General features: G+C 36.3%; 1 protein-coding gene across 1 annotated transcript; it reads left to right on the forward strand.

The window, feature by feature from the left end:
* The first annotated feature begins 8,465 nt into the window (after positions 1–8,465).
* Positions 8,466–9,287, forward strand: LOC113277538 (PLAT domain-containing protein 1-like). Its single transcript, XM_026526607.1, has 2 exons — positions 8,466–8,626; positions 8,719–9,287. The coding sequence occupies exons 1-2, from the start codon at positions 8,549–8,551 to the stop codon at positions 9,112–9,114; spliced, it is 474 nt and encodes a 157-aa protein (XP_026382392.1). The 5' UTR covers positions 8,466–8,548; the 3' UTR covers positions 9,115–9,287.
* The last annotated feature ends 614 nt before the right edge of the window (positions 9,288–9,901 follow it).

Genomic DNA, 9,901 nt, shown 5'->3' on the forward strand with positions numbered 1-9,901 from the left:
TATTTATCGGTGATCAAACCAACCTGTAAATTCAGGCTTATTATAGCATGTAGAGAGACCTAACCAAAGTTCATGATCTTAGTGCAATGAGAAGATTTAACTTTCCTTTTTACTGGGAAGTGTCATTTGATATTGACTATCCACAACCCAGAACTATTTGATACTCCTTGATAAAGAACCAAAACCTCCCTGATACCACAAGCCATAAGCGCATAAATGTGTATAAAAATACTGAACCACTCAAACTACACTTTCAAAATAAAAAAAAATTACATTGTTCTAATAACAAATCATGAACCATATGGATACCTTGCTCATGCAACATATTTTATCACCTTGGCACCAAAACAACAAAAAAGTAGAAAATTAATAACAAGGTTATTGTATTATATTAGATAGGAGATCGGTAGTCAACTTCTCAGCCTTACTAATCTCTTTCGCAGTCCCCATAAGTGTAACAAGTCTAGTCTGCTCATCCGTATCAATATCTATATCTCTAGTTGGCCGACTTTAGGAGGTCTTCTATATGGTGACTTAGAATGCATTTGTCCGTCACAAACTTTGTACAAAAAAAAAGAAAAACATATTTACAATTTCATGAAATTGAGATTCAAATTGACATAATCGAACAAATTGATCAAACAATTTCTTCATACACAATCATACAAACATATTTCCAGTTCAAAATTACAAAAAATAAATAAATCATTAGTCGAATAAATTATTCGGACTCTACAACATCATGAGTATTGGTAGAAAAAAATTATTATTGCCTGACTATCATCATTAAAATTGAAGGATTATTTGTAGTACCTTGAAGAGTGATTTTCTTGTTATTGTGTTTGAAGGAAATGTTCAACTTAGCAAAGTTGAATAGAGCATCTCCCAATTTCTTAAGCCAATCAGTACCCAAAACATGTCACATCCACCCAATGGTAAATCCCTGAGATCTTTTACAAACTTGTGTCCTTGCATGCTCCATTGGAGTTGTGTACAAATACCAGTACTAATAATTATGTCTCCATTAACAACAGTTACTAGCATAGGTGAAGTAGGTGTAATGTCACACTGAAGTGGCTGATCCAATTCACTATCAATGAAACTTGTAGTACTTCCTGTATCAATAAGAATGGAAACCCGATGCTTGTGTAGGGTACCAGGGATTCTAATTGTATCACCAGTATCATTTCCTGTGAGAGCATGAAGAGAGATCTCAACATCAGATTGCACTGGGGATTCTACAACTTCTTCAAAAACTTCCTCCCCAACCTCAGTGTCTTGGGATTCAGCTGGATCCACTTGTAACATAAAAATCTTTTATTTACCCTTACAAAGATGACCTGGCCTGTAGACATCATCGCAGTTGTAACATAGCCCTTGAGTTCTCCTTTTGTTCATCTTCTTTAGTGTAGTCTTTTAATTGTAGGTGTTGGTGGATTTGACTTTTGTAAAGGAGTGAAAAAGGACTTTGGGGTGAGAGGAGATGATTTTGGTGAGATGAGAATTGGTTTTGGAGGAAAATTTAAATTGGAGTATGGTTTACTTGAATTAAATGAGCTAGTGAAGGATTTAGTAAAAGGCTTAGTGGTTGTGGCTACTGCATTAATTTTTTGTTCTTGAAGTCTAGCTAGAGAAAAAGCATCAGCTAATGTATTTGGGTAAAACATGGAAACATATTTACCTATTTCATCTTTTAAGCCACTGAGAAAACTCATGACAAAATAAGATTCATCCAGAGATGGGTTCATTTTAAGCATTAAGGCCTTCAATGACTCAAAAGCTTCATAATAGTCGTCAACAGTAGAATTCTGAATCAATTTGTTAAATCTACCGACAAAGTTTTCTTCAATAGGGATTTCAAATCTAGCACATAAATGTTGAGATAAATCATTCCAAGTAATACAATGCATATTGACCTGAAAATTAAGAAACCATTTTTCAGCATTACCCTCTAGATAAATAGCCACCTTCTTGTGCTCCTCTACATTGTTGAGCTGAAAGTATCGTTCATTATTTTGGATCCATACCCTGGGATTATCACCATCAAACCTTGGAAAATCCAATATAGGTATGCGATGTGGTTGACAATGGAAATCAGGTGGTGTACGATGGTGAAAATTACGATCAGCTTCAGCTTCATTATGAGAACTACTAGCTTGGTCAGGTGTAGGTTGAAGTTGATGGTTTTGATCTAGTTTCATCATGAGTAAATCAAATTTAAGAGTTAGATTAGTAGAGATCACAGCTATATCAGATGGTAATTTAGTAATTGCGGCTGTGTTATTATTAACTTTATCTTGAACTTCTTTCAGAGTCATGATAGAGAAAAAAAATTGAGCGAAATTTGAGTGGCTTTGATGCCAAATGTTGTGTTATAATCACAACAAGACAGTTAAAGATGTAAAGAAATGAAGGAATAAATCACAAATCCTCAAAGGATCGAGCCAAATCTGGTTCATAAGAACGCAGCCATAGAGGTTATTATTTCAACAATTTCAGATAGTTAGAGAAGAAGACAGATTCTATTACAATAAATACAAATGATTAACCCTAGTCCCAGCTAACAAATGCTATACGCGTGTACGCATATCAACGGTCACTCAACTTCCTAGATAACTACCTAACAGAATTAATGAGACACTCAACCAGTTTGACTATTAGCGGACCAAATGGTAGACCCTATTACAGAAGTTACGACAGAGGAGAGAAGAATCCTGGGGTAATGTTTTCGTTCCTTAGATGTTTAGCTTCAGAGGAATGAACTGGGAGAAATACAAAGAGAGGTAGAGAGAGCAGAAACAACATCTTTGATGAGACCCTAATACGGTAGTTTCCTTTAACAAATGAAAACCCAAGTTTCTTTCCTTAAGAATAGACTAAATATTGTTATTGATACCTTTAATTTGGTAACTAATGAAAATTTGGTAAGAAATTGTTAACTTTCAAAAGTTAAAAAGAAAGACGAACAACCTGAAAAATTATGATGAAGATAAAAATGGTCAAAATAAGTCAAATGACGTTAGTGGGGAGTGCAATAAAGGGCGACATTGAATACCCATGTCTAAATGGTAGTTCCTATGGCGTGTGTTTTGGTCATGCCAAATACTGAACTTCCCAATACAGTCTTCTAATACGCCCCTTGACTGCACTCCCTCCTCCAAATACACCGTGCCAAACGGATCCTAAATAATTTCAGAAATAAGTTTGAGAGTTATTTTCCTACATAGAAGGGCGGTGGGTTTGTGCCTTCCTTACCTTGGTATGTGATAAGATCATATTTGGAGTCGATATCGGTATGTACAGTGGACTTTGAGGACAAAGTCCCATTTAATAAGGGTGGAATGATAAGACCACGTCTTATCGGTCATGTCAACGTTGTTGACCCGATGCGGCACTGGAGCATATGTGGTCTTGTTGGTCCATTATATGGGTCAAGCCTATCTAAGTTATGAAAGCCATCTTGGCTAGCCACTGCGAAGCGCGACAACAACAAGTTTTATAGTTTAGTATTTAGTTATTTAATTTATTAAGAGTTTTTATTATGAAAAATGGGTATTTTATAAAAAAACGGGTACCTAACTCAGCTGGTCATCCCCGTTCCCCAAAGTTTCATGCGTTCCAGGAGGTCCCAGGTTCGAGCCCAAAATAATATTGCAGAAATTAACATGGAAGGTAGAGTTAGTTTTCTCCCCTTGTGACACAATCTCAGCCCCCCCATCCGCTTCGGCTCCTTGTGACACAATCTCAGCAACCTGTTCAATTAATGTAGTAGTATGTTGTTGGAGCTTAGCTCGTTAGGCTTCCAACTAGTTAATGTAATACTTTTTATTAGGATTTATATTAAAAGTAATCTTTTTAAGGTTTGTTTTCTTATTTTCCAAGTAATGTAGCCTATAAACATGCCTTTTCTATTCATTAATAATTAATCAGAAAAATATTAAGTAAATTGTTACTGTTTGGTTTATTGGTTCTTTGAATCATGACCTTTTGAGCTTGTTCCTGCTGGCCGTGAATAAGAAACAAATTGTTTCTTATCATTGGTATCAGACAAGTTCTTTCCTATCCAGCTTCCGCGGCTATCAATATCTCCATTATCATCAACCATCGTCGCTTCAATCCTATCGCCATATCCGTAAGAAAAAAAAAAGAGAAAAAAAAATTTTGTCGAAGTGCAGCTGATATAGTCGTTGGATTTCATTGTGAACGGTCTGCTATTGGGTTCTATTATTTGGGTATCTTCTATCGCTAGTAATTATTAACACCAAGTTTATGTGAGTCTTGCATTAAGTCTTTTTTTTTCTTTTTTAGTTTTGCATCACCACTTTCCATCATCCTCTGTTCATCTAGTTAGTTGCATATTTTTATTTCTTTCCGCATAATTCACCATATTCCAATCACCCTAATACCATCACGGGCATATCAATACGTCAATACCATCACTTAGTCAACCCTAGGCAGGAAGCATAATATTTGCATCATGTATGTGTTGGATCGTAGTAAATTTCAGATATTTTCCTCCATCCATCTCTCAGTTTGCAACTGCATAGAAAACCTAGGTTAGCAAAGCGTAATAGTTTCTATCCCAAGAAATGCAGTATATTGAAACCCACTGCGAGATTTGTAAACAGGATGATAAATCTATGTATCATCTGCTAATCAGCTGCAATCATGTTAAGGTTGTCCGAAGATTTCTCAATATCTACATAGATCAAATCATCAGCAACTGTCAGTCTGTTAGAGAATGGATCATTTCTTGGTTTCAGGGAGTTCAAAATGTTGGAGCTGGTGAAAGGCAGAATTGGAGAGAGCTCTTAATGGTGGGATGCTGGATAATCTGGAAAGAATGATGTGATTGTGTCTTCCAGGATAAAACTCTACATCCTTTAGCTACTTCTTCTAGAATTCAGTATCAACGGCTGAGTTTCAATAATTCTGTGCACGATAGATTTGATAACATCTCTCCTTCAGTCTCCTCAGTTACATATCATGATAAGCATGCACATGATAATCTGCATAATAGTCATCCAGTAGATACAACTGTATTTAGAATTTATGTTGATGCATCTTTTGACATAGATACCAATTATTGTGGTACTGGAATTATTTTATACAACACTGCAGGTGAATGTACATGATTCAAAGGAACCTATGCAGCTGGAATAATTGATGCTGAGACTGAAGAATGCTTGGCAATGCTGGAAGGATTAAAGTGGGCCAAATCTATGGAGCTGGATAAAATACACCTCTTTGCGGATGCTGAAGTAGTTGTCAACTCCATCAAGAATAACTCATCACTTGTTAGATGGGAGAATAGGAAACTCTTAAGAGATATAAAACTTCTATTAGAGTCTTTTACTTCTGTTAAACTCAGTTATATCAGTAGGAATTTTAATCAGTTAGCAGATTCAGTTTCAAAGAAAGTTAGAAAGGATAAGTTATCCATTAAAGAGTTCAGTATTGACATCAAGCATACTGAAACTCTGCTTAATACGTTTGTTGATACTAGCTAAGTTTATTTTGAATAAAATTCTTCAGTTATCAAAAAAAAAATTGTATAAAATGTGTATCTCATAGTGTCTTCCTCTAAAAAAAAACACAACGGTCTTGCATTGTTTTCTTGTCCATTAGTTACATACGAGCCAGCATAGTCCAAACTATCTGTTTTTTCCCATTCAAGCCTACAATTAATCCCATTACATGTTTGCCCATCTATTAGGCCAACAGTAAGCATAGCAGTGCACCCAATTTCTGTGCTGGCATGTCTTGGTACAATAAATACTGAAACAAAAATCCATCCCCTGTTCTTCCAATTATTGATGGCACTAATGCAGTACAATGGTTATTTGAAGTTGAATCGTATTTCGAGTCTAATAATATTGCATCACATGGGAAAACTGCAATAGTTGTTGCACATCTACAAGGAAATGCATTAAAATGGTACAAATGGGAAACTCTTTACATGGGATCTTGGTATAATTTCTTATGTGGCGTATTGTCCAAAGTTGGAGAGATGGCTTACGAGAAGTACGAAGAGGCTAAAGTAGCTAAATATGAGAAAATTGTTTCAGTTCATGATTTCAACTCTATATCATCACACATATTTGTAGAGGTTGTTGAAGATGTTTGTTCCGCCGATGCCACCGAAGTGACATGCACCGAGTCAAAAACAAAAGAAAATTTAGTTGTAGCTGAGTCGAGATCGGACCTTGGGGGCAAGGTCCTATCTAAGGAGGGTGGAATGATAAGATCATATTTGGAGTCGATATCGGTGTGTACAGTGGACTTTGAGGACAAAGTCCCATTTAAGAAGGGTGGAATGATAAGACCACGTCTTATCGGTCATGTCAATGTTATTGACCCGATATGACACTGGAGCATATGTGGTCCTGTTGGTCCATCATATGGGTCAAGCCTATCCAAGTTATGGAAGCCACCTTGACTAGCCACTGTGAAGCGCGACAACAACAAGTTTTATAGTTTAGTATTTAGTTATTTAATTTATTAAGATTTTTTATTATGAAAAATAAGTATTTTATTAGAATTAGGATTTATATTAAAAATAATCTTTTTAGGGTTTGTTTTCTTATTTTCCAAGTAATGTAGCCTATAAATAGAACGCGTGATTGGGGGATAGTAAAACTAATTGGGGGATAGAGGAAAAGGAACAAAACTGGATTTAAATATCAAATCAGGGTCACCCCTTATCTAAGTATTTTATGTAATTCCTAATCTACCCCTTAGTAATCAGGTTTAGTGTTTAATTATAATTAGAAAAATCTTAAGCATTTGTTAAATGATTAGTGTGTATTTTTATTTGTATTTGGGTGAGTGAGTGAGGTGAGAGTAAAAGGAGGGAAAAAATATTTGAGAGAACTTTTTTTGGTGAAAATGGAGGATGATTGTGAAGAATCCACCATTGTTTTGAAAATTTGATTTTTTTTCTTTGAATCCACCATTGTTGCAGCTGAAATAGCTCGTTGCCGGCATGGAATTAGTATGAATACAATGTCGGCAGCACCATTACCGGCATGGTATTCGTACTACGTCCATGTCGGCCAACAATATCCCCCATTTTGAAAGGCAAACCGGCATTGTATTCAACCATGCCGGCATTTGTTGGAAGTTTTCATAAATATTTGCCGCTATCCGGGGGGCGTAGCCCCTCCCGGCTATGTGCGCCCCCTAGCAGAGTGCTAGACAGTGTCTCGCAGAAATTTTTTCTGGTTTTGAAATTCAAAACCTATTCCGTTTTGAATTTTTTCTGGTTTTAATCCGTCCACTGCCGGCACAGTTAGTTAATTATCGAGCATGCCGGAATGCTAACGACATGGTATGTTTCTTAAGTTTCTTTGTCGGCACATGATGTAAAGTATCCATAAAATTGATAGATTTCTATCGAGCATGCCGGCATTTAGTTACGACATTGAAAGTTAGTTACCAAGCATGTCGGCGCCATTTTTCGGCATGGTCTTCATCAATTCCGGCATGGTCTTCATCACTTCCGACATGTAAAAAAAATATTTCCGACATGGTCTTCATCACTGCTGGCATGGTCTTCATCACTTCCGGCATGGTCTTCATCACTACCGGCATGGTCTTCATCTATACCGGTATGGTCTTCATCACTTCCGGCATGGTCTTCATCACTTCTGGCATGGTCTTCATCACTACCGGCATGGTCTTCATCATTTCCGAATGTAAAAAAAATCGTTTTCAAAGTGAGGAGCCGGGAGAGAAGGAGAAGAAAATTTGAATGGGAGTGGGGAAAATTTAGAATTTGAAAGGGAATGGGGAATATTTAGGTTTCAAAGCCCTAACCCTAAAAGAGTTAATAAGAGGTGAAGATGGAAATGGGGATATGATTTTGTTTTTTGATTTTATGTTTTTAGATTTTTATTTTGAGGAAAAGGTATTTTAGTATTTTTCTCCCGAAAAACATCCCTTAGCAAACACTATTGGTTGGGGAAAGTAATTTATATCCCCAATTAATATAAGTATCCCCAATTATGCGTTCTATAAATAGGCTTTTTCCATTTATTAATAATTAATCAGAAAAATATTAAGTAAGTTGTTACTGTTTGGTTTATTGGTTCTTGGAATCAATCTCTTGCTGGCCGTGAATAAGAAACAAATCGTTTCTTATCAGTATGTTTGTGATCAGCTTTGTGTACCAGACCTTAAACACTCTGTAAGAACAGAACAGAAATAGAAAAGAATAGCCGCAAGAATTTGATAAAATTTTCTTACCGTGGGGACTCGACCGCGGTTGTCAGCATGTGGTTTGGTTTGTTAAGATTGATAGCGACGGAGATGGTTATCACCAGCATCCACTGAATCTGATCGTTTAAAACATTGGGAAATCAAAAATAAGGAGACAAATTTTCAAACTAACTACGTACTAATTATTTAAGTCAAGCCCACAATGCCAGCACTACTTTAGTACGTGAGAAGTTGAGCTAAACCAAAACTTTATCTCTTCTTATGGTGAATTTTAGAGTATAAAATCTCATACGAAGATCACCATTTTTCCTCATCAATCATCTCAAAAATGGCTAAACTAATTACAAATTTCGCACTACATTTTCTAGTCTTCTTAGCTATTACCTCAACATCAATCATAGCTCAGGTACTTAGTAGAATCGTCATATGTTGTTTTTTTTTTCTTTTTTTATGAAATATGTTCTCAGTACTCATTCTTATACATGGTGATGATTACAGACTACTCAACAGTGTGACAATGAAATGATAGTGAACACTGGCATTACCAGAGGACCATCTGATTACAAACTCGCCGTAATAATTGAGGCGATTGGCGGCGAAGGCACCATCAACACCACTAACTTGATTAAGAACTGGGGCGCTATGGGTCGAGGGTACACGTACTTTCTACCCAATTCGTCAGATAGATTCAGAACCAAGTTGCCTTGTATGCCGAATAATTTCTGTTGGATTGCGATCAGAGGAAAGAAAGGGGAATTAAATCCTCACTGGTATATAAACAACATCACAGTTAGTACAAAAGGTCCCGGTGTTATCAATCGTATGAAAACATTTCAGTTTCTTGAAGAGATTGTAACCGTTTATCCCGATGCTAGTCATGGAGAATGCCCATAAGCATTTGTCATATCTAAAGACGTACGGTGGTTGCAGATAGAAATTGGTTCTAACATACAATAAAGACCATTCTTCTTAAGTTCCCCAGTTTCTGTAGGGTTTCTTGAACTACATAATGAATATCTCAAGTACAATGAATTTTAAATAAATTTTATATATGAATTTCAACTGCTTTATATATGAACGCGTGATTGGGGATATCAAAACTAATTGGGGATATGAATTACTTCTACCAATCAAAGGTGTTTGTTAAGGGGTGTTTTTTGGGGCGAAAATACTAAAACACCCTTCCCTCAAAATAAAAATTAAAAAACTTAAAATCAAAAATCAAAAACATATCCCCATTTCCATCTTCACCGCTTATTAATCTCTTTTAAGGTTAGGGCTTTGAAACCTAAATATTCCCCACTCCCTTTCAAATTTTAGATTTTCCCCACTCCCTTTCAAATTCTCTTCTCCTTCTCTGACGGCTCCTCACTTTGAAAACGATTTTTTTTAACATTCGTTAGATGATGAAGACCATGTTGGAAGTGATGAAGATCATGCCGGAAGTGATGAATACCATGTCGGAAGTGATGAAGATCATGCCGGAAGTGATGAATACCATGTCGGAAGTGATGAAGACCATGCCGGAAGTGATGAAGACCATGCAGGTAGTGATGAATACCATGCCGGAAATATTTTTTTTTACATCGCTGGAAGTGATGAAGACCATGCCGGAATTGATGAAGACCATGCCGGAAAATGGTGCCGCCATGCTTGGTAACTAACATTCAACGCCATAACT

This window comes from Papaver somniferum, chromosome 5, assembly GCF_003573695.1.
Source record: "Papaver somniferum cultivar HN1 chromosome 5, ASM357369v1, whole genome shotgun sequence".
Lineage (NCBI taxonomy): Eukaryota > Viridiplantae > Streptophyta > Magnoliopsida > Ranunculales > Papaveraceae > Papaver > Papaver somniferum.

Bases quoted from the DNA above. Each gene is read 5' to 3' on its own strand.
- LOC113277538 (XM_026526607.1), top strand. From the start codon at position 8,549: ATGGCTAAACTAATTACAAATTTCGCACTACATTTTCTAGTCTTCTTA. The intron at 8,627-8,718 runs GTACTTAGTAGA...TGATGATTACAG, and splicing joins CAACATCAATCATAGCTCAG to ACTACTCAACAGTGTGACAA.